This window comes from Plecotus auritus, assembly GCF_963455305.1.
Source record: "Plecotus auritus genome assembly, chromosome: 6".
Lineage (NCBI taxonomy): Eukaryota > Metazoa > Chordata > Mammalia > Chiroptera > Vespertilionidae > Plecotus > Plecotus auritus.
The window spans coordinates 89,306,807-89,331,552 of record NC_137773.1 but is presented as its reverse complement, the minus strand read 5'-3'; the positions used below and the strand labels follow the sequence as shown (position 1 = coordinate 89,331,552).

The following is a 24,746-nucleotide window of genomic DNA, read 5'->3' as shown; positions in this document are numbered from 1 at the left end:
CTACAAGCATGTCAAACTGGCGGCCGCGCCCGGGCGCAGCGCCCCCTGCCGGCGGCCCTGGGCGCGGGGAGGGAGCACGCGGGGAACCACACAAGAAATATTTTTGTGGCCCAGCCAATAAAATGGTATGCAAGAAATGTTTTAATAAAAATTTTGTAACTTAACTTTTACAATATCCTGTTATACATCATTAATAACGAACCACAACGTTCGCTAATGGCTGATTACTATAATCATGTAGCATTAATTTCCCTTACACGCCTTACCACACAGGTGCACCATTTCTCTCCACTAATACTAGCAGTGAATATTTTAGCAGCTGATTGCCACGTCATCAGTCTTGTACTGACTTGTTTGGTGTGCGCAACAGGAAATATTTCGCTTTCAGAGAACAAGAAAAATAGGTTTATTTGCATTACGCTTATTAATTTGTGCAGTTATTCAGTGTCTGGTAAGTTAAGGCTCAAGAAAAAATATTAATTTTTATTAAAATATTATTTTATGTTAACGATTACTCATTTATTTCAGCCCTTTGTATTTAGCATGTCTCCATCGAAATAAACCTACGTTTCTATGAAAATTGAAGCTTTTGCTTTTTTGCGGCCCACAGAAACTTAAACCTTGTTTATTTGGCCCATGTTAGCCTTTGAGTTTGACATGCTTGCTCTACACCCAACCTAAACCCCTCTCCTGCAACATTCAGACGTTCCTTCTCTCTTCTCCATCATCTCCATTCCAGTCCCACGGCGCCCCCTCCTCCATGCTCAGACCTTCACTGTCTCCTCCCGCACAAAAAATTCTTGGACCTCTCCCTCTGGACCCTCCTTTAGCCCCTAGTTACTTTGCCTTCACTCAATGATGGCTGGCTGGTGAGTCCAGGTGAACATGGAGAAGTGCACCTTTTCACACACACACACACACACACATCTTCCTTTCAAGTCCCTCCCTTCCACTGTTCCAGGGCTGCTTTTGGGGGGACCCAAAGAGTTTTGTGGCCACTTATCATGTTCCCCAGCTCCCACCCTTCCCTGTACCTTGTCATGTACTATTCATTCTCCTCAATATTCCTCTGCCCCGTCCCCGCATCATTCCACCTCCTCTACCCACCAATACCAGGACTTTAGCAGAGATTCTCTGAGGCATTGTCCCCTCCCAGCATCGTCCTGGGCCTCCCTATAAACACCCTTGTCTGCATGCAGTTGAGGGGTACTCCCCCCACACACCAGGCATCCAGTGATTGGTCCCAGAAGTCCCAGGCTTGAAGAATTACACTCCACAGAGGTCTTGGGGACAGCTCAACATGTACTATAATTAATAACTTAGGCATACCAGCAAGGCAGACACTCAAAACATACCCCCAGGTGCCCTATGCTCCCAAAGCCCATTTGGGTTGTCCACGTCAGGTGTGGCAAGGAAAGAGGAAACAGGAGGGGTGTGCAGAAAGCTCTGACCTCTTAGGCCCAGCTGGGGACCAGACGGGATCATAACAACTTCCCCGGTGGCCTGAGAAGCTGAGATTCCAAAGAGAGACTTCCTGCTTTCTGTCCAGCCTCCCAGCCAGTGCCTGCTCCCCCTCTTCTACTCCTGCTCCTCTGTGAGGAAGGTCCCAAGGCCAGGCATCCCTTTTGTCTCTGTTCAATTCCCTGAGAAAGCAGCAGCTAGAGCCCCCCAAAGTAGCTGGAGGGACCTCAGGCCCCACTCAGCCCCACCAGCTCAAGTGAGAGTACTGAATGGAGGGCAGAGTGCATGGACAGAGAGACAAGGGCCCCAATTCTCAGCCTCACTGGCAGGCCCGGAAGGTGCTGAATTCAGGGGGTTCAGGTGAGGATGATGTGGAGGTGGGCCTCTTCCGGGGCCTGGAGTTTTCATGGGTTGCTGCAGAACCTGAGCAAGCATCCAGGGTGGCTGTGTCTCCTTCTGAAGTAATTTTCTTTGTCCGTGGAAGAAAAATAGGACTGGGTGATTTGGGGCTTCAGGGTTTCCCCATGTTCTGAGTCTGAGACTCCGCAGTCCACCAGGTCTCATCTCACCCACACACCCACATACTTCACAGCTTCAGGGCCCTGATCTGCCTTCTGTCCTCCTGCCTTCCTCTCTGCTGAATAGGGAACCAAGCATCCTGGGTCCAGATTCCAGCTCTAGTACTTCCTAGTGGTGTGACCTCAGTCGAATAACTTAATTCCTCTGTGCTCAGTTTCCCCTTTTGCACAACAGGGAGAGTACTAATACCCCCCTCCTAGGGTTGCTATGAAGAAGCATAAAGGAATTAAAGCACCTGGCACATCACATTGTAAGTACTAAGTATTAAGTGAACAAAGCTATTACTATTATCTCCTCTCTTTCCATTCTGGGCTTCCTCAAAAGTCTACCCTCTCCTCTGCCCTGCAGGCTCCTGCTCCAAATGCCAGCCAAGAAGAGATGAACCTGAAGCCTGGCAGGTAAGTGCAGCGAGTAATGTACATGTACTTAACCATAAATGATAGCTTGGTGACCCCAGTAAGGCACATAACCAGCTTCAGATGATAAGTGGTCAGCTGCTTCATTTTCATTTCAGCCAACAGCACAGATTTCTAATGCTTCAAAAAGAAACTAGAATTGAAAGCAGGGACGCAGATACTTGCACACCCATGTTCATGTGTTCATGGCAGCATTATTCACAATAGCCAAAAGATGGAAGCAACTCAAGTGTCTATCAGTGGGTGATTGGGTAAACAAAATGTGGTATACACACACAATGGAATATTATTCAACCTTAAAAAGGAAGGAAATTCTGACATGTTACAACATGAGTGAGCCTTGAAAACATTATGCTAAGTGAAATAAGCCAAACACAAAAGGATGAACTTTGTATAGACGCACTTCTATATAAAATGTCCAAAAAAGGGCAAATCTACATGCCCTGGCCGGTGTAGCTCAGTTGCTTGAATGTTGTTCCATGCACCACAAGGTTGATGGTTCAAATCCTGGTCAGGCAGGGCACATGCCTGGACAGGCTCAATCCCCAGTAAGGGGGCATGAAGGAGGCAGATGATTGCTGTTTCTCTCTCACATTGATTTTTTTTCTCTCTCTCTCCCTCTCCCTTCCTCTCTCTCTAAAACAAACAAGCAAGCAAGCAAACAAACAAAGGCAAGTCTGCAGAAACAGAAAGTAGAATGGTGGTTGCCAAGAGTTGGGTGGTTGCCAATACTGAGGAGTTACTGTATAGTGGGAACAGAGTTTCAGTTTTCCAGGACAAGTCTATAAATGAAAGATGGTGATGTTTGCACAACGATGTACATGTACTTAATGCCAAAGAACTGCACTGCTTAAAAATGGTTACAATGGCATCCCAGCTGGATAGCTCAGTTGGTTAGAGTATCAACCTGATACATCAAGGTTGTGAGTTTACCCCAGTCAGGGCACATAAAAAAATTAACCAACGGCCCTGACCGGTTTGGCTCAGTGGATAGAGCATCAGCCTGCAGACTCAAAGGTCCCAGGTTCGATTCCGGTCAAGGGCATGTACCTTGGTTGCGGGCACAGCCCCAGTAGGAGGTGTGCAGGAGGCAGCTGATTGATGTTTCTCTCTCATCAATGTTTCTAACTTTCTCGCCCTATCCCTTCTTCTCTGTAAAAAATCAATAAAATATATTTTTAAAAAATTAACCAACGAATGCCATAAATAAGTGGAACAACAACTCAATGTTTCTCTCTCTTTAAAATCAATAAAATTTTTAAAAATGGTTAAAAGGTACATTTTATTATGTATATTTTACTACAATTTGAAAAAAAATAAACTAGAAAAGATCACTAGAATTTACTATTAAGGAAAAGAAGCACCATACATAACAATGTAGGTGTCATGCTATCATTTATGTTTAAAGGAGTGAGGATAATCCTGGCCAATATGGGTTGGTTGGGCGTCATCCCATACACCAAAGTTTGCCTGTTCAACTCTGGTCAGAGCACATGCCTGGGTTGCAGGAGGCAGCCGATCCATGTTTTGCTCTCTCTCTCTCTCTCTCTCTCCCTTTCCCTTCCTCTCTCTCTAAAAAAAAAATCAATAAAAAATCTCTACAATAAAATAAAAAGGTAAGGATATAGATTTGCTATTTTAACCTTTGCTTGCATTTTGCAAGAAGCTCCTAACAGTGGTTACTTCTATGTCTGTAGAGAGAGAGACCAATGGGTTGAGAAGGGTTAAGTGATAGAAAAAAACACTACTATATGTATAATTTTGACATATGGGTGTGTTTTATATTCAAAAATTTTAATTTAAAAATATAGCAATAAATAAGTATATAGTCACCAGGGCTAAGATACTGAGAAATAAGTTGTTTCTCTGTTTTTCCATAGTTTCATTTTAAATGTCTTTTTTGTTATTGTTATTAATCCTCACCTGAGGATTTCTTTTTTGCTTTGACTATTAGAGAGAGTGGAAGGGAGGGGGAAAGATAGAGAGAGAGAAACATCGATGTGAGACACACTGATTTGTTGCCTTCCTCACACACCCTGACCAGGGCAGGGCTGAGGATTGAGCCTGCAACCGAAGTCCGAGGTATGTGCCCTTGACCGGAATCAAACCCAGGACCCTTCAGTCCCAGGGCTGACGCTCTATCCGCTGAGCCAAACCGCTAGGGCTAAATGTCTTTTTAAAAGGAAAAATCACCAGGCTTGTGCCTTGAGCCTGTGGCTTCTCACGGAAAGTTTTAGAATTTGCCCTGCCTGTGGCATTTCTTAACAACTCAGGATTTGTTTCCAGAGCTAAGACCTCAGAGGGCTGAACAGCCTGGCGCCAAGCCCCTTCCTTGCCACTATCTGTATACTAGGGACTGGGAACCGGTTTAAACTTCCCTGCTCCTCTCTCTGGAATTCCAGACTCATGTCGTCTGCTCTTGGGCATAACGGAATGAGGTGGTCTGTCCCTTTTCCCTCCAAGCCGTCCCTCCCCAAGACACCCCAAGCCTCCTCCTCCTTCAGCCCTCATCTATACAAAATCAGCGCCATGCCCTGGCCAAGTGGCTCAGTTGGTTGGAGCATAGTCCCAAGCACCAAAAGGTTGTGGGTTCGATTCCCAGTTGGGCAGATACAAAAGGCAACTTTCTCATATCAATGTTTTTTTCTCTCTTCCTTCCTCTCTCTCTAAAATCAATAAACATATCCTTGGACCCGAGGATTTTAAAAAAAAAAGCAGTGCCATGTTTCCCATCTGCTGAATCTACCTGACCTGCATCTGTTTGCTTCTTCCACCTCTGTTGCCCACCCGCTGGACCAGACCACTTTGGGTGCCAGTCCATTCACACCCTCCAAGTCTGTCGTCCCCCCAGCCTATGAGCACCTGAATCTGGTTACGTCCCTTCTCTGCTCTGAAACCTTCATGGCTCCCATCCCACTTGGGGTCAAAGTCCAAGTTCTCCACATGGCCCGTCAGCTCCTCACTCTCCTCTTCCCAGTTATATGTGCTGTGCCAAGGAGTCCTGAGCCTGGATCAATCTCCCACAGCTACGTCCTGCTCATCTCTGAGATGCCTTGGATTCCCTATGTAAGTGAGAAGCGAGTTTCCTGGTCACTCCCCCCATGTGGCATCGTCTATCTCCCCCCATAGAATTAAGAAACTCTGAGGGATCCGGCTGGTGTGGCTCAGTGGTTGAACGTTGACCTATGAACCAGGAGGTCACGGTTCGATTCGTGGTCAGGGGACATGCCTGGGTTGTGGGCTCCGTCACCAGTAGGGGTCATGCAGGAGCAGCTGATCAATGGTTCTCTCTCATCATTGATGTTTCTATCTCTCTCTCCCTCTCCCTTCCTCTCGGGAAAATACACACACACACACACACACACATAAACCTTCCATTAAAAAAAAAACACCACACACACAAGAAGCTCTGAGGGAGGGAGGGCCTCATTCTGTCCTTGTCCAGATGCCCAGGAAGGGTGTGATGACCAATCCAATACTCTCACCCCCCCTCACCCCAGTCCCCCTCTGAGTGCTTCAAGCAGAGGACTCTGCCCCAGGTGCCCTAACAGCAGTCCCACAGTGTCTGCTTGTCCAAATGGGACATTGGAGGCCACCTCAAGTGGGGCCACCCTCACCTCAGACCTGTACTCCTCTCTGTATGAAGAGGAGCAGCTGAACATTTTCTTTATCTATGGTGTCCATGGCTCAGCCTTCTCTAACTTAGAGAAAAAAAAGGGATCCTATATAATAAAAGAGTAATATGCAAATTGACCATCACTCCAACACACAAGATGGCTGCCCCCATGTGGTCAAAGATGGCTGCCCCCATGTGGACACAAGATGGCCAGCACAAGATGGCCAGCATGGGAGGGCAATTGGGAGGGACCAGGCCTGCAAGGGAGGGCAGTTGTGGGCGATCAGGTCAGCAGGGGAGGGCAATTTGGAGGGACCAGGCCTGCAAGGGAGGGCAGTTGGGGGTGACCCAGGCCTGCAGGGGAGGGCAGTTAGGGGTGACCAAGCCTGCAGGGGAGAGCAGTTAGGAGTGACCAGGCCTGCAGGGGAGGGCAGTTAGGGGCAAACAGGCTGGCAGGGGAGTGGTTAGGGGGTGATCAGGCTGGCAGGCAGAAGCAGTTAGGGGCAATCAGGAAGGCAGGCAGGTGAGCAGTTGGGAGCCAGCAGTCCTGGATTGTGAGAGGGATGTCCGACTGCCTGTTTAGGATCGGGGCTAAACGGGCAGTCGGACATCCCTGGAGGGGTCCCAGATTGGAGAGGGTGCAGGCTGGGCTGAGGGACACACCCCCCGCCCTGTGCACGAATTTCATGTACCGGGCCTCTAGTAAAGTATAAACACCAAGGCCACCCCAAGATGCAGTTGTGCAGAGGGGTTCAAATCCCAGCTCGGACACGTATGATCTAGGAGAGCCACACCCCTTGATGAGGAGGGCTGTGTATAGTGAGACCCTCCCCACTAAAAGGGAAAATGTACAACAGGAACATTTAAGCTGAAGTCCCAGAAACTGAGCACAAAGTAGGCTGTTCTTTATACCAGGAGGGGGCTACAGTGTGCATCAAATTGTCACAAGGCTCCATGATCCCCCAAAAGCCACCAGGTCCTCCTGAGTCCCCTCTGTCACCATTCTAAGGGGTCAACCCAACTGAATGCAAAGACCGTGCTGACCCCAAGAGCAAGCACCCCCAGGGGCCTGCCCATTGCCACACAATGGCCTGGATGTGGCCACCTCCAATCCCCCGGGATGTCTCAGAGCCAACTCTCAGCTCACAAACAAATCCCTGCTCAGTGATTCTGAGCTTTTCCCAGCATCCTCCCCCCACCCCCCCACCCCTAAGCTCAGAAACAATAGGTCAACCCAGCCTGGTGGTGGCCCCTGCCTTTCTGGCATTAGGACAGTAAGCCAGGGACCAAGAAATGAAACAACTTACCGTTGAGATAGCAAACAAGGAATTATCGAAGGACATGTCTGAAAAAGAAAGAGAAAGGGAAACCAAAACTGGGGCCAGTTTCAATTCCTTATTCACCCATTTCCCCCAAGCCCACACACCCAATGTAGAGCCTGAGGAGAGGGGTGGGATCCGTCTCAGGGCATCCTCTCTGCTCCCTTCCAGCCCATTCTACAGGGTGAGCCATTCACAGTCGCAAATTGTATCATGTCCCTCTTCTGCTCCGAGCCCTCCTTCAGCAGCCTCTCGCTACCCTCTGGAAAATGGGTTCCTCATCTCAACTCCCGCTTTCGGGAGAACCTCTCAGCTCCTCCACTGCCCCAGGTTCTCCTGGAAGCACCTTCTTCAGGTCTCTGCTTAAATATCACTTCTTTGGGGAACAGCCCTCCTAGCCCCCACAGATCTGGGCCAACATCAGCTGTTTCCCGCCCTGGAATGTGAGCTTGTGGTCAGAGACCACCTCTGTCTTGGTCATCGAGGGAGCCCATAGACTTCAATACATAGTAGGTGCTCAACAAATGCATGAGACAGTGAAAAAAGTACAAGAATGGAGTGTCTCCCTTTGGGGGCCCCTTCCTGAGCATCATGCACACAGACTGGCTACCCCTCGCCCCCTGGTGGGAGCCGGCAGAACGACACGTTTGGACCACAAATGGAGCTCCATTTGAGGACGGTGACAGATAACCGTGAAAGCACCAGGGTGCTCCAGTGGACAAGACAGACACAGTGCGTCCCCCGTGGAGCTGACCGTCCAGCGGTGGAGGCAAATATTACATACCCAACAGGCAAGATTACTTGAATGTGTTTCTACTAAGGGGCAAGAAGAATGACAGGGTGCCTGTTGGGATCATGTAAGTAGAAAGCACAGACCCTGTCTAGAAAATCAAGGAAGGCTTCCTGGAGGAGGTTACCTTCAGACTGAGATCAGAGGGAAGAAGAGTACTCTAGGCAGAGGGCAGTGTGCATGAAAGGCCCAGGCATAGGGCAAGGAGAGAAGGTGAGAGGTGAAACATGGGGTGGAGGGGAGTTGGAAAGGGGAGAGAGTGTATTCTTGCCCCAAGGGAAGTGATCAGCCCCAAAAGAGGTTCAGTAGTGAGTAGTGAGTCCCATAGTGTTTTGAGGCAGTGAACCTTGCCTGGGAGAGGGGGTAGGGACAGGATCAAGGAGGAAGCACAAACCTGTGGTGGTGAAGTTACCCTGGGCCCAGCAGGATTCCCGCTCTCTGCAAAGGGATTGGGAAGACAGTGATGCCATCTCCGGCAGGAGGCTTTTTCCAGGCCCCAAACTTGACCTTAGTTCCCCACCCATCCTGAATCCTCTCATATGGAAATTCTCTTGTAAGAGCCCCACCAGCCAGATGAAGCCAGGATTCCATCCCAGGGCTTCTGCTAGCTGTCTGCCACCCCTCTCAGAGGGAGAAACGAAGGCCCGGACTAGTTGGAACATCCTGATGCCCAGGGACCAGGGCATCAAGTTGGGCACTGCACAAGCCCAGGGGGATGCCACTCACCTCCTCCCATTGTGGATTTCTAGGGTGATTAGAACATTTTTGGCAGCTGGTATTAAAAAGACTGAGGAAGGCTCAGCCGCTAGTTCCCTGTGCCTCAATCTCCTGGTCTGTAAAATGGGGCTATTTATAGTGCCTGCTTCCAGAGCCGCTATGAGGCTAACAGGAGCTCCAGCTTCAGTCTCCTAGCTCCGAGCACAGTGCCCCGCACACCTGTTCCTATGAAGCGGCCCTCCCATCATTCGATGCTGTTTGCAGTAGAGCCCACACAGCCAGGGAAGTGCCCTTCTGTTCCCAGAACCTGGCCAGCTCTTAGAGCCCCTAACACCCACCAGCAACTCATGCCCTGGGACTGAATATTTCTTTCGCCCAACACCCACCCCCCCACACACACTAAGGGTCTCCAGGGATGGTCTCACCTTTTCTTCTGCATTTTTTTTACTTTAACTGGGGAACAAAAAATAAACAAGCATTTGTTAGATTTTGGTCCTGGGTGCATCCTGGTTGCAAGTTTCTGAAAGCTAAAAAGCCAAAAGCACCCCTCAGACATTTGCCTTCTCCCCTAGCAAATTTGCCACTCAACAGGAGAACTACTGCAAACATTTATTTTCCCCAAGTACATGAGTAATGTGTGTTGGTAAAAACTTCAAACAAAGTACAAGCACGTTTAATTGTTTTTTGTTTTGTTTTAGAAAGAGAGAGCGAGCGAGAGAGGCTGCCTCCCGCACACACCCAACCAGGGATCAAACTCACAACCTAGGTATGTACCCTGACCGGAATGGAACTTACCCTTCTAGTGCACGGGACAACGCTCCAACCCACTGAGCCACCCCACGGCATACATTCAACTTTTGACCAAATAATCCTTGGTGATCATATATGGCCCACACAAAAGATGGCCCTTGGATAGTAAACTCATTTTCCTGTTAAAATGGGTGACTACATTCTCAATTTCTTCAATAGATAGACATTAAATGAGAAGAGGAAAAAATTTCAACTGGACATCACTGTCTCAAGACATCTGAAAAACAGAGATATTAAAAGTCTGTCTGGCCGAAACCGGTTTGGCTCAGTGGATAGAGCGTCGGCCTGCGGACTGAAGGGTCCCGGGTTCGATTCCGGTCAGGGGCATGTGCCTTGGTTGCGGGCACGTCCCCAGTGGGGGGTGTGCAGGAGGCAGCTGATCGATGTTTCTCTCTCATCAATGTTTCTAACTCTCTATCCCTCTCCCTTCCTCTCTGTGAAATATCAATAAAATATATTTTTTTTAAAAAAAAAATAAATAAATAAAAAATAAAAGTCTGTCTGGCCCTAGCTGGTTTGGCTCAGTGGATAGAGCGTTGGTCTGCGGACTGAAGGGTCCCGGGTTCGATTCCAGTCAAGGGCATGTACCTCGGTTGCAGGCTCCTCCCCAGCCCAGAGCCCTGGTAGGGCCCGTGCAGGAGGCAACCAATTGATGTGATTCTCTCACATCGATATTTCACTGTTTTTCCCTCTCTTTTCCACTCTCTCTAAAAATCAATGGGAAAATATTCTCAGGTGAGGATTAAAATAAAATAAATAAATAACACCTTATAATTTAAAAAAAAGATTGTCTGGCCCTGGCCTGGTGGCTCAGTTGGTTGCAGCGTTGTCCCATACACCAAAAGGTTGTGGGTTCAACTCCCCATTAGGGCACATACCTAAGTTTTGGGTTTGATCCCCAGTTAAGGCACATATGGGAGGTGACTGATTGACCCACTGATGTTTCTCCCTCTTTCTCTCGTCCTTCCCTCTCTACCTAAAATCAATAAAAACATTTCCTTCAGCCCGGATGGTGTAGCTCAACAGTTGAGCTTCGACCCAGGAACCAAGAAATCACTGGTTTGATTCCTGGTCAGGGCACATGCCCCGGGTTTGATCCCTTGTTGGGGGTGTGCAGGAGGCAGCCAATCAATGATATTTCTCTCTTGTGGATGTTTCTATGTCTCTATCCCTCTCCTGTCCTCTCTCTAAAAAAAAAAAAAATCAATAAAAACATACACTGAGTGGCCAGATTATTATGATCTCTGAATGCATAATAATCTGGCCACTCAGTGTATATCCTATATAATAAAAGGCTAATATGCAAATTGTCCTCTCGACCAGGAGTTCAACCAGCAGGCAGGCCGGCCAACTGCCCATGTCCCCTCCCCCTGGCCAGGCTGGCCGGACCCCACCCATGCACGAATTCATGCACCGGGCCTCATATATACACACACACACACACACACACACACACACACACACACACACTGAGTGGCCAGATTATTATGCGTTCAGAGATCATAATAATCTGGCCACTCTGTATTTTTAAAAAACATATCCTTGGGCGAAGATTTTTAAAAAAATTAATTTCAGTAGATGCCAGGGGTTGGATGGAGGGGGATGGGGAATTAATGTTTAATAGGGACAAAGTTTCTGTTTGAGAAGACGAAAGAATCCTGGAGCCCAGGCTGGCTGGCTCAGTTAGAGCCTCATCCTGTGCACCAAAAGGTTGCGGGTTCAATTCCCAGTCAGGGCACATACCTGGGTTGCATGCGCATTTGATCCCTGGTCAGGGTGTATGTGGGAGGAGGCGACATATCGACCCATCGATGTTTCTCTTTCACATGGATGTTTCTTTTTCTCTCTCTCTCCCTTTCTCTCCCTAAATCAATGAACATATCCTCTGGTGAGGCTTTCTTTGCCTGCTGTTACCTTTCCTGATCACCACAGCAACAGTCACCAGCCCAGCAAGGAGGAGGGCTCCAGCCAGGCTCAAGGAGAGTGCCAGGATCCAAGTGGGTACTAGAGGAAAATGGGAAAAGAGAGAGTGGGCAGGTCATGGAGTTGTGGAGGCACAGGGAGGAAGTAGGACAACTGTCATCCTGGGAGAGTTAGCTTTTCCCCCTTACCCCCCAACTATGTGGCTTGAGTGTAACTGGACACTAGGGACCCAGCAAACCTTATATCTAGCCAATGAGAATTAATTCTGAGACTTTGGATAGGCCTCTGCTGGGAAGAGAGGTTTATTCCTCTACCCAATATTACAGAACTGGTAGGATATACATCTGGAGCTGCTGGGTAGAATTTTGCCACCATGTGGGGGTGGGCTTGCCTGAGAATAAGACGCAGAAGAAAGCTGAACTGAGAGGTGGCAAATGATTCCTGACACCTTTGGGCACCTGGATTCAGCCATGCCTGAAGTCAGAACTGTGATCTGACTTCAGTTCAGCAAATCAACAAATCCCTTTTTGTTGCTGAAGCCAGTTTGAGTCAAGTTTTCAGTTACTTGCAGCCTGAAGATTCCTGCTGGTTTCAGCATGGGTACCAGGGGATCAGAGGACAAATCCCCACCCCAGCCATGTGTGGACCACAAGGCCTACACAGAGGTCAGCCACAGAAGCTGAAACCCCAGCTCCAGAGTTTTGTCTGCAAAGGATTTGGCTGCCCCTCCCTGGAGAGAGAAGGGATCTCTCAGGGGAGCCTGGAGCAGATGCCCTGACCCCAGTGGAGATCAGGAGCTAAGCCAGGAGGGTGAAGGAGAAATGCACACTTGGTGTTCTCACAGTGTTAGCCTTGTTCATTCATTCATCCGGGGTTTGGGGGGTAAGGTTTGTCACCTCCCCACTCTGAGACCACAGGACCAAGCTAAGAGAAGAGGGCCTTTGAGAGTAGAGCTTGAGGCCGGGAAGGACATAGAGACTGTTCTGTCATCACAATGTGTGAGCCTCTGCTAGCAACAAAGTTCTATTTGCAGCTGGAAAGTTCTGATGGATGCTGACACAGAGGCTCCACCTGGAGGCTCCTCCCTCTCTCCGCTCCTTGATCCAGAGTCCACACCCACACCCTTGAAAAGATCAGCAGCCCTCCCGAACTTCTGTCCCACTCACCCAAAAAGCCAGAGTCCTTCCTGCAGCCACAAGGCCCTACAAGATCCTTTTTGCTACCTTCCTGCTCTCGTCTCTCCCCACTTTCCTCCTTGCTCATTAGGCTTCAATCAAGGGTGCCTCCATGTTGCTCAAACACACCAGGTACACTCCAGCCTCAGGACCTTTGCACAGCCTGCTCCTTCTACCTGGAACCTTCTTGCCCGACACATTCATGGCTGGCTCCGTATCATTCAGGTCTGTTCTCAAATACTCCCTCCTCAGAGAAGTGTTCCCTGACCACTGTCCTCTGTATTTAAAATGACACCCTTTAGCTCTAGCTCGTTTGGCTCAGTGGGTAGAGTGTCGGCCTGCGGACTGAAGGGTCCTGTGTTTGATTCCAGTTAAGGGCACATGCCTGGGTTGCGGGCTCAGTCCCCAGTAGTGGGCGTGCAGGAGGCAGCCGATTCTCTCTCATCGTTGATGTTTCTATCTCTCCCTCTCGCTTCCTCTCTGAAATCAAGAAAAATATATTTAAAAAAATAAAATGACACCCTTCACCAGGCTGTATTTCATTCTTGCATTTTATTTGCCCCCACTGGCAGATGGAATACTTCTTAGACTACTCGTTCATGGTGCGTGGCAGGTGCTCTAAGATGTTCCATGGCCAGGAGGGGAGGGGGCAGCAGAGCATGCACATTTAATGCCTGGGCTTTGGAGACCAGTGGAGTCCCAGCTCTGCTGCCTGCTCGCTATGTGACTTGGGCAAGTCCCTTCATCTCTTGTGCCTTGGTTTCCTTATCTGCAAAATGGGGAGAATCACTATACCCACCGCACCTGATGACTGTGAGGATTAAACAAGGAAAAGTGAGTAAATCCTGGCAAGTTGGAAGCCTGGCTCGTCCCATGACAATTTCCACGCAGAGCGAACAGCACTTGGAAAGGCTTGGTAGTGAGAAAACGGAGCCCGGCAGTGAGGGCCTTACCTGGGAAGGACACGTGCACAGGTTCACTGAGGTCTGATAGCTGCGGCTGCCTGTGCTCGCCTAACACGCCATACTGGCACTGAAACATTCCCCCTGCAGCCTCCCAGCCGCCACTCAGGTTGAAGGTGACCCCGAGCTGGTCTGCAGGCGCCTGCAGGAACTGGACCACCTTCTCCCCTTGATACAGCGTGAAATTGGCCCCTGGGAAGCCCCAGGGGGCCATGCATTCAATGTAGATGGGGTCCTCTTGACTGCTGGGGTGTGGGGGCACCAGCAGGATGGATGGCGCTGGTATCGCCATGGAGCCTACAATGCAGAAAAGGGAGGTTGGGTGAATGGTGATTAGAGCAGGGGCCAACCTGGCTGTGTGGCTTAGGGCAAGTGGCTCACACTCTCTGGACCTTGTTCCTCCCTCCCCCAACTGATTACAGATTTATTTTTCACTTGTCAAATACTAGTACACAGCTGATAATTTGGACGGGGAAATACATCAAAGGCATATATACAATTAATAGAAGTTCTTATTATACATGTAGAATGGAAGATACATCTTTACTTTTATACATTCTAGAAGACATTCAAATCAAGATAGATTCAAACAGCCCTAACCAGTTTGGCTCAGTGGATAGAGCATAGGACTGCGGACTGAAAGGTCCCAGGTTCGATTCTGGTCAAGGGCATGTACCTTGGTTGCGGGCACATCCCCAGTAGGGGGTGTGCAGAAGGCAGCTGATCGATGTTTCTCTCTCATCGATGTTTCTAACTCTCTATCCCTCTCCCTTCCTCTCTGTAAAAAATCAATAAAATGTATTAAAAAAAAAAAGATAGATTCAAACAGGTTGATAAATGTCTGTGGGCCTTGATTTTTATGTACAACTGGAGGCTAGTCATCCCCGCCCCCCACTGCAATGTTGGGAATCAAGTGCCTTGTACATGGTCAGGGGTCACTACGTTTGAGTCTTTTTTTTTTTTTTTTTTTTTTTTTTAATGATAGCAGTAGTTATTACACAGCAATGCAATTTACATTCTCATTACTTCAATTAACAGTACTGACTATGCACCAGGACCTGCTTTGGTACTGGGGACAGAGCAATGAATGAGATAGACAGACAGACAGACATGCCTGCCTCAGGGAGCTGATGTTCTCAAGGAGATAAGAAATGCTGTGCAGCACATGAGAGTAATGAGAAGGCTGCAGTAGCTGGGATGGCCACGTTCCCTGAAGAAATGACACAGGAAGAGCTGAGAGAAAGCATTTCAGGCAGAGGAACAGCATGGGCAAAGGCTTCGAGGCTGGGAGGGGTGAGGGGTATTCAAGGAGGCTGGCTAGAGGGCATGAGGGACAGGGAGAGCAGGAGGAGGGGAGGGCTGAAAGGTTCTAGCTTGCTTCCCAGGCTGTGGTGAGGAATATAGATTTCGGGGTTCAGTTTCCTACAGAAGGGACCAGTGTCTCCCCAGCTGCCCCCAGGCTCCTGCGCACAGTGTGGATCTGGCTTAGGTGAGGTCTACACAAGCCTTCCGTTGTCCCCCAGCAAATCTGCTGCTCTGGCCCTGGAAGTGGGAGCCTCAGAGGCCAACAGGGCTGAGTCATGGGGTGTGGGCACCGCTCTCAGCAGGGTGGCATTTCTGATAACCATGATGTGGGGATAACGAGGAGCCCAATAAAAGAAAGCCATGCTCCTGGGACATTTCCAAGGCTCTGGGACAAATCTGTCAGGGCTCAGCTTTCTCCAGCACCTGGGGAGGGCAGCCCCAGGTATAGGTTCCTGCCCCCAGAGCAGAGGTAAGGTGGGCAGGCATGGGGAGTGGCTCGGGGGGAGTGCAGGGGTGTCAGGCTCACCAGCTGCAAAGAGCAGGACAATCCAGGGCATTGCTTCTCCAGCGACTGGCCAGGCAATCTGGCTGAGGCCAGTGTGGCCCACAGTTCACCACAACTCCTTCAGTGCGGCCAGAGCAGGGAAAGAAGAAGCTGGGCTGTTTCTAGCCGAGTATTTCCTCACTGGCAGGAAGTTGCATATATACTTGAGTTACTGAAAGACTCTTTCTCCTCTCCCCACCCCTTCCATTGGTGCACATCAGACCCTAGCACCTCTCGGAGCCTTGGTGGCCATAGTTCTGAAGATGTGAGGGACAAATAAGATGGTCAGGATGTATTTCTTTTTTCTACCCCTGAAAGGACTCCTGGGCATGAGGAAGGGTAAGGACTGTGGGCTGTTTGGGAAATCCATGCCCAAGACATATACCACAGCCCAACCAGCGCCAAAGTTGATGTACATGTCAGGTGGAGGGTGGGTAGGGCTTGGCCTCTGTGACCTCAGGCAAGGCATGGTTCTCCTTTGAAGCCTCATCTTGCTCTGTAGAATGCGGCTCAGAGGAGCAGACAGAGATCCAAAGAACTCATGATATGAGGCCCAATGCCACGAGGGGTGTGCGCATTTCCAACGTGAAGCCACAGAGAAGAAAAGCTTCAGGAGCTTCGCAAGCCAGGTGAAACACTAGCTCTGGAACTGAGGCAATGATATACTTAGCAGAATAAATTGCCTTCCAGCTCCAGCTCAGAAACTTCCAAAGATTTGTTTGACAAGTAGGTTTGCTTTACTCTCTAAACATTTCTGTTCAAAAAGTGGGTCCACCTGGAGGTTTACACCCAGGAAGGACATAAACATGTGTACACAAACACCAAAAAGGACCACTAGACTTTTTTTTCTTTGGACACACAACCCTCATTTCAACATCAGGGCATAATTCTATCACTCTGGTCAAATCCCACTTCTTCAGGTCTCAGCTTAAATATCACTTCTGTGAAACCCATCCAGAGCCCTCTGGCCTTAGAAAAACCTCTTTGCTGAATTCTCCCATAGTGCCTTGTAATTTTCTTTTATTGCAATTAGTATGCTTGTTGTTTCCAAGGAATCTGTCCATTTCATCTAAGTTGTAGAACTTAGTAGTATAAACTGTTAATGTTTTCTCATTATCCTTTTAATGTCTGTAGGGTCTGTGGTGATGTCCCATTGGCAACGTAATTTGTGTGTGTTTTTTTTTTCCTTGATTAGTCTTGCCAGAAATTAAAGTTTTATTACTCTTTTCAAAGTACTTTTTTTTTTTAAATATATTTTATTGATATTTTACAGAGAGGAAGGGAGAGGGATAGAGAGCTAGAAACATCGATGAGAGAGAGACATCGATCAGCTGCCTCCTGCACACCTCCCACTGGGGATGTGCCTGCAACCAAGGTACATGCCCTTGACCGGAATCGAACCCGGGACCCTTCAGTCCGCAGGCCGACGCTCTATCCACTGAGCCAAACCGGTTTTGGCTCAAAGTACTTTTTACTTTGTTATTTTTCTCTAATTTCTGTTTTCTATTTCTTTGCTTTCTGGTCTTATCTTTACCTTTTCTTTCTTCTATTTACCTTGTGTCTAATCAGCTCTTCTTTTATTAGCTTCTTAAGATGGAAACTTAGATCATTTATTTTTTCAGCATTTATATTAATCTTCACCCAAGGATATGTTTTTATTGATTTGAAAGAGAGAGGGAAACATTGATGTGAGAGACAAACATCGTTCAGTTGCCCCCCATATGCGCCTAGACCGGGGACTGAACCCGAAACCTAGGTTTGTGCCCTGACCAGGAATCTAACCCCCAAACTTTTGGTGTACAGAATGATGTTCCAATCAACTGAGCAGCCTGACCAGGGCAGATCATTGATTTAAAACCTTTATCTTCTAATATAAGCATTTAAAGCTATACATTTCCCTCTATGCACTGCTTTTTCTTTTTTTTTTTTTTAAATATATTTTATTGGTTTTTTACAGAGAGGAAGGAAGAGGGATAGAGAGCCAGAAACATCGATGAGAGAGAAACATCGATCAGCCGCCTCCTGCACACCTCCCACTGGGGATGTGCCCGCAACCAAGGTACATGCCCCTGACCGGAATCGAACCCGGGACCCTTCAGTCCGCAGGCCGACGCTCTAGCCACTGAGCCAAACCGGTTTCGGCTATGCACTGCTTTAACTACATCTCACACATTTTAATATATTGTGATTCACTATCATTGTTAGAAATAATATCTTTTTTCCCTGTGAAGTTTTTCTATGAACCATAGTTTATTTAGGTGTTCCTTAATTTATAAGTATTTGGGCTTTTTAAATAACTTACTATTAGTGATCTTTAATTTAATTCCTTTGTGGTCAGATAATATACTCCATATAATTTCAATCCTCTGAAATTTATTAATTTTTTAAAATATCTTTTTATTGATTTCAGAGAGGAAGGGAGAGGGAGAGAGAGATAGAAACATCAATGATGAGAGAGAATCATTGATTGGCTGCCTCCTGCAAACCCCCTACTGGGGATCGAGCCCACAACCCAGGCATAGGCCCTTGACTGGAATCTAACCTGGGGACCCTTCAGTCCCCAGGCTGACACTTAATAGCTGAGCCAAACCAGCTAGGACAGAAATTTATTAATGTTTAATGGCCCAGCATATCTTGCTCCACATTCTATTGGCCCTTAAAATATATAAACAACACTCTGCAGTTGTTTGATATATCTTGTAAATGTCAATTAGATTAGGTCAAGGTGGTTCACAGAACATGCTTGAATTTACTGAATCCATCCAGTTCTCTTCCTCCAGAGGTGCAGGGAGAGTCCTTGTTGTCTGCTGCAGTTTTCCTAAGCCTACCGCAGTGCTCGGCATCTAGTGAGCCATAAATATTTGACTGTCTGGTCTGGAAGCCAAAATATATTCATTCGATCTATTTTTGTGGCTCTATCCTGTGTGTACAGAGAGTTAAGAGATTCTTGGCTTTGATGTATAGGAGACAGAATTGAGATTTCTTCCAGATATCTGACTCCGAAAGTCTTGAGAAGGGGGAAGGGCATGCTAGGTAGAGGGAATAACGTGTGTGAAGGAACTTGAATGTAAGGACTTCATCCTGGGAGCATTTAATATGGTGCAGAAATCTATAACCTGGAATTGAGTTCAGAAAAACAGCAAAACGTGCCTGTATTGGTCACCTGTCACACAGCTGTTGTACTTAAGAGGCACCACTGAGGAGTCATAGACAGGATGAAGAGAAATCAACAAGGAATGGTGACTCCTGGGGTCAGGAGCTGTTACCAGCCCAGATCTGAAGTTGCTGGGAAGGAAGTGATCCTGAAATTTGGAGAGAACTGTAGTTGCAGGCTTTGGTAGAGAGATACAGACCAACAGGGTGGGAGCCAGGGGATATATATCTAGGCTTTCCTCCTCTCCAGGTCTCAGATTTCCTGCCAGGGCCAAACTCAAGTAGCCAGATTGATCCAGTGTATAGAGATCAGCCTTCCAGGGTACAGAGTGGTGTAGGGAAAGGTGAAGAACAGCTCTGGTGGGGCGGGGCACAAAGATTGCCCAGCATATTCTTAGAATCTTTTGGTTATAATTTTGGGGGATCCCTGATCTCCAGAAACCAGTCTGCCAACTCCCCATGGTTGTAATGACCTCAGGCTAAGATTCTAGGCCAACACTACAAAGGGAAGAGTGCCTCTACAAGATGTGGCTTGCTCTGACTGCTTCCATCTCTTCTCTGGTTACTCCTCTCACCCCATCACCTCCTTTCTGCCTCTTGAACCCTGAGTGCTTTCCCCCTGATGTGGGGCACTGTTCTCTCTGTTTGTCTCCTCCTGTCCCTTCTACTTCCAGTCTGAGCTTCAATGCCACCTCCTCAGGGAAGCCCTCCCTGACTCCACCCAGGCTAAATGGGCCATACCACCTACAGCCTAGCATTTACTTCTTAGCACCTATGACTACCTAAAATCATCTTAGTGGAGCAACAGTAGGATGACAACTCCACAAGGACATAAACAGTTTGTTTTTGTTGTTTATTTTTGCCAATATTATCTCCAATAAGGGTTTTTTTAAAAAAAATATTATCTAAAGTTTTACATATGTCTCCTTTTTCCCCGCTTGACCATCCCCCCAGCCACTCCCACCCCGAGCAAGCCCCCACCGCCCCAGTATCTGTGTCCACTGGTTATGCTAATATGCATGCATACAAGTCCTTTGGTTGCTCTCTAACCACCCCCTCCCCTGCCATTTGTCTCTGGATCTATTCTTGTTCATCAAATTATGTTGATCATTCTATCCCACATATGAGTGAGATCATGTGATATTTATCTTTCTCCAACTGGCTTATTTCGCTTAGCATAATGCTCTCCAGGACCATCCATGCTGTTGCAAATGGTAAAAGTTCCTTCTTTTTTATAGCGACGTAGTATTCCATTGTGTAGATGCACCACAGTTTTTTAATCCACTCATCTGCTGATGGGCACTTAGGCTGTTTCCAAATCTTAGCTATGGTAAATTGTGCTATGAACATAGGGGTGCATATATCCTTTCTAATTGATGTTTCTAGCTTCTTGGGATATATTCCTAGAAGTGGTATTACTGGGTCAAATGGGAGTTCTATTTTTAACTTTTTGAGGAAACTCCATACTGTTCTTCACAGTCTGCATTCCCACCAGCAGTGCACGAGGGTTCCTTTTTCTCCACATCCTCGCCAGCACTTGTCCTTTGTTGATTTGTTGATGATATCCATTCTGACAGGTGTGAGATGGTATCTCGTTGTCGTTTTGATTTGCATCCCTCGTATGATTAGTGACTTTGAGCATGTTTTCATATGTCTCTCAGCCTTCTGTATGTCCTCTTTCAAAAAGTGTCTATTTATGTCTTTTGCCCACTTTTTTATTGGATCGTTTATCTTCCTTTTGTTAAGATGTATGAGTTCTCTGTATATTTTGGAGATTAAACCTTATCTGAAATAGCATTGGCAAATATGTTATCCCATTCAGTGGGCTTTTTTGTTGTTTTGTTGATGCTTTCTTTTGCTGGGCAGAAGCTTTTTATTTTGATGTAGTCCCATTTGTTTATTTTCTCCTTGGTTTCCATTGCTCTAGGAGCTGTGTCTGTAAAGATATTGCTACGACATATGTCTGCTATTTCGCTGCCTATGGAGTCTTGGAGGATTTTTATTGTTTCCCGTCTTAAATTTAAGTCCTTTAGCCATTTTGAGTTTGTTTTTGTGTATGGTGTTAAGTTGGTGATCTAGTTTCACTTTTTTGCATTATCTGACTAAATTTCCCAGCATTATTTATTGAAGAGACTGTCTTGACTCCATTGTAGCTCTTGACAGTTCCTGTTTTATTCACAGCCTCAGACTCTCAGTAAATACTTGTGGAATAATAGGGGAGGAGGAAGTTTTTGTTTTTGTTTAATCAAGGAAAATAAGAATCACCCATTCAGACCCCAGATGCCAGTGAAAATAAGAGGAATCAGTAGCTCGAAGGGCCTGTCCCTCCAGAAAAATTGACAAATCGAGCAAAGATAGTCAGAATCAACTTTATCCAACCTCTGGAAAAGAGCTCAAGATATATGCCAACCAAGCCAATACTCAGTCAGGAAAAAGGAGATGTGAATGTGGCAGGAAAGCCTTGTGTGTTCCCTGCCCTTCCCCACATGGCAGGTCCTGAAGACAGCAGCCTGTGTCCCAGTTCCGGAGGCAGCAGAGCAGCCCTCATTCTCACAGTACTGTGTTTGTCTGTTCTGACATGTCTGGGGGCTACCTGAAGACTAACTCCAGACACTTGTCTGTTTAATTCAGAATGTACTCCTAGAAAACAGTGTAAGGCATCGATTTTCAACCGGTGTGCTGCAAGAATTTTTAAATACGCAATGCCTGACTATTTAGTCAGGGGCACTAACCTCTTTTCCCTTAGAGTGTCAAAGAAAAAAAAAATGACAACAGCCAACACAAGACAAGAATAGCCATCTGGGAAGTACCCTTCTGGTTACTAGATGGGTTGCTGCCTGATTTGTGAATCATTTAATAAAGACAATTAGGTCTAAAAAAAAAATAGCCACCTGTGTGAATGAATAAAAATTACACCTACTTTTCTGTTGGATTTGCAAAAAGTATATTTTTTGGTGTGCTACATAACTTTAGTAATTAGTTTATGTGTGACATAAGATGAAAAAGATGCTGTGGACACGTGCTGGGGGCTGGGAGTGGCCAGGGAGAGGTCAATGGCGGGGGGGGGGGAGGCGGGGGGGAAAAGAGACATATGTAATACTTTCAATAATAAAGAATTTAAAATAAAATAAAACAACAAAAGATGAAAAAGGTGCAAATCACTGGTGTAAGGCAAAGGAAGACCCACAGCCACCTAGGGCAAAAGATTACAACTGAGAACAATGATAGACATGCTAACAGCTATGAGGAAAAGCTGGGGTGAAAGTTTCTTTGGGTAATTAGAGCATTCAAAAGCATCTATATCAGGGGTTGGCAAACTTTTTGACTCGAGGGCCACAATGGGTTCTTAAACTGGACCGGAGGGCTGGAACAAAAGCATGGATGGAGTGTTTGTGTGAACTAATATAAATTCAAAGTAAAGGAGCGGAGGGGAGAGCAAGAGAACTGGATAGAACAGCCGGATCCGGCCCGCGGGCCGTAGTTTGCCCAAGGCTGATTTATATACACTGGGGAATTTAGAAAGCATTGTGCATCCCCAAGGCAGGAAAATGCTTAGAAGAGAACTGAAAAGGCAAGCTTTCACTTCTGGCTGATCTCTGGGTTCAGCACAAACAGGAAGTGAGGGCTAAGGCAGAACTGGAAATATCCTGGTGAAGCATTAAAACTCCATAGATCTGTAGAGTGAAAGAGGTTTTTCTTCTTCCATTTTCTCTCACAATATATAAAAAATTCCTAACAACAAAAAGACAAAAAACTCAATTTAAAAATGGGCAAAGACTTGAATACACATTTCACCAAAGAAGATACACAAATGGCCAACAAGCACATGAAAAGATGCTCAACATCACTAGGGAAATGTAAATCAAAACAACATTGAGATACATCTTCACACCCATTAGGATGGCTATAATAAAAATAAAATAGAAAATAACGTGTAGAGGATGTGGAGAAACTGGAACCTTCATACATGGTTGGTGGGAATTAAAATGGTGCAGACATTGTGGAAGAGTTCGAAAGTTCCTCAAAAAAGTTAAATGTGGAATTACCATATGATCCAACAATTCCACTCCTAGGTGTATACCCCAAAGAATTGAAAGCAGATACTTAAAACAAATATATATAAACATATATTCACAGCAGCATTGTCCATAATATCTAAAATGTCCTTCAGCAGATGAATGGTTAACCAATTGTAGTAATCCATATAATGGGATACTATCCTATATATATAATAAAAGGCTTCCTATATAATAAAAGGCTAATATGCATATTGACTGAATGATGGGTCACTATGATGTGCACTTACCATCAGGGGGCAGACACTCAGTGCAGGAGCTGCCGCCTGGTAGGCAGTGCACTCCCACAGGGGGAGCACCGCTCAGCCAGAAGCCCTGAGCCAGGCTCATGGCTGGCTGGTGAGCGCAGCGGCTATGGTGGGAGCCTCTCCCACCTCCGCGGCAATGCTAAGGATGTCCAACTGACGGGTTAGGCCTCGGGGAGTGGGCCTAAGCTGTCAGTCGGACATCCCCCAAGGGCTCCCGGACTGCCAGAGGGGGCAGGCTGGGCTGAGGGATCCCCCGAGTGCACGAATCTCATGTACCAGGCCTCTAGTTCAGTCATAAAGGGAATTACATACTGATACATGCTATAAAGATGAACTTGAAAACATTATGCCAGGTGAAATTAGCCAAATGGCCACATATTCCACTTATATGAAAAATCCAGAATCTATAAATTCATACAGGCAGATTAACAATTGCCAGAAGCTGGGGTGAATGGGGAAATGAGGAGTAACTGCTTAATGGGTACAGGGTTTCCTTTGGGCTGATGTTTTGGAAGTAGGTACAAGTGGAGGTTGTACAACATAATGGATGTACTAAATGTCACTGAGTTATTCCCTGTAAAATGATTTATTTTATGTAATGTGAATTTCACCTCATTACAAAATCCATTAAAAAAGGAATCAGCATGCTCTCCTTGGAGCACACCTGCACCCCTCCTTTTCTCAGGGCCTGCACTTTTGCTCTCTTTCTCCTAAACTCTAAAGGCCCCCATGAGACTTGCAACCAGGGGAGCAATGGGCAGCTGCAGCTTGTCCTAGGCTAACCCCACTGAACCTGTCTCTAAAGCCACCTTTTCTCTGACTTTTCAGTGAGCTAAAAGCAGTCCCACCTTGGCCCACTGTGTCACAGTGAGTTTTACTTCTCAGTGAGTCCGCAGCCCCGTGACTGGCTTCTTTCCTGTGACGTTTCTAGAGGGCCAAAACAGCACTGCCTGGGCTCTCTCCTGTTGCTTCTTCTAAGTCCTTCCTTTGTTTCAGTCTCCAGCTTTAATAAAGGTACTCTCAACATAGAAAAGGGAAAAGGAATCATCCATTCTCCACAATTACTTCAAAATGTTCAAGCAGAGTCTGAATGATAGAAAAACTAGTGAAACAAACAACTGTTCATAAACTATGACATTACATAGTGGTATTACTTCCTGAAGTTCTTCAAGTGCAGGAAGGCGCTGACAGCCAGTAGCTGTATTTGAAGAGTAATTGTCACTATCTGCCAACCTCTCCCAGCCCTGTATTTATATTTAAAATTTCAGCCCTGGCTGGATAGCTCAGTTGGTTAGAGCATCATCCCCATATACCAAGGAGAGGGAGCTGGTGGCGGGGATGGGGGGTGGGGAATTCAATGCCCAATCAGGGCACATACAAGAACCAACCAATGAATGCATAAATAAGTGGAACAACAAATCAATGTTTCTCTCTCTCTCCCTCTTTAAAATCAATAAATAAAAGTCAAATTTTCCATCTAAACAAATTTTCTAATGTTTAGATGGAATCACTAAGCAGAATCCATTTCTCCAATGACTTCTTTGCTTATCTGTCTGCTTCCCAGAAGGAGGTCATCTCCAAATCCTCTAAGCCAGACTGAGGAAGAGAGTAAATGGTTGGATGATAAACCTAGAATATAAGATATTCATGTG

The 24,746-nt window shown here is 46.7% G+C and overlaps 1 protein-coding gene across 1 annotated transcript; it reads right to left on the bottom strand.

The window, feature by feature from the left end:
• Positions 1-1,286: 1,286 nt before the first annotated feature.
• Positions 1,287-15,713, bottom strand: LOC308250326 (protein HIDE1). Its single transcript, XM_080672794.1, has 7 exons — positions 15,600-15,713; positions 13,760-14,065; positions 11,623-11,712; positions 9,324-9,351; positions 8,576-8,619; positions 7,380-7,417; positions 1,287-1,930 (listed from the first exon to the last, which is right to left on the bottom strand). The coding sequence occupies exons 1-7, from the start codon at positions 15,628-15,630 to the stop codon at positions 1,781-1,783; spliced, it is 687 nt and encodes a 228-aa protein (XP_080528920.1). The 5' UTR covers positions 15,631-15,713; the 3' UTR covers positions 1,287-1,780.
• Between the last annotated feature and the right edge of the window lie 9,033 nt (positions 15,714-24,746).

Excerpts from the sequence above, each read along its gene's own strand:
- LOC308250326 (XM_080672794.1), bottom strand. The coding sequence starts at position 15,630 with ATGCCCTGGATTGTCCTGCTCTTTGCAGCTG. Across the intron at positions 14,066-15,599 it reads TGTCCTGCTCTTTGCAGCTG|GCTCCATGGCGATACCAGCG; the intron begins GTGAGCCTGACA and ends TCTGCATTGTAG. Across the intron at positions 1,931-7,379 it reads CCTTGTTTGCTATCTCAACG|AAAATTACTTCAGAAGGAGA; the intron begins GTAAGTTGTTTC and ends CCACGGACAAAG.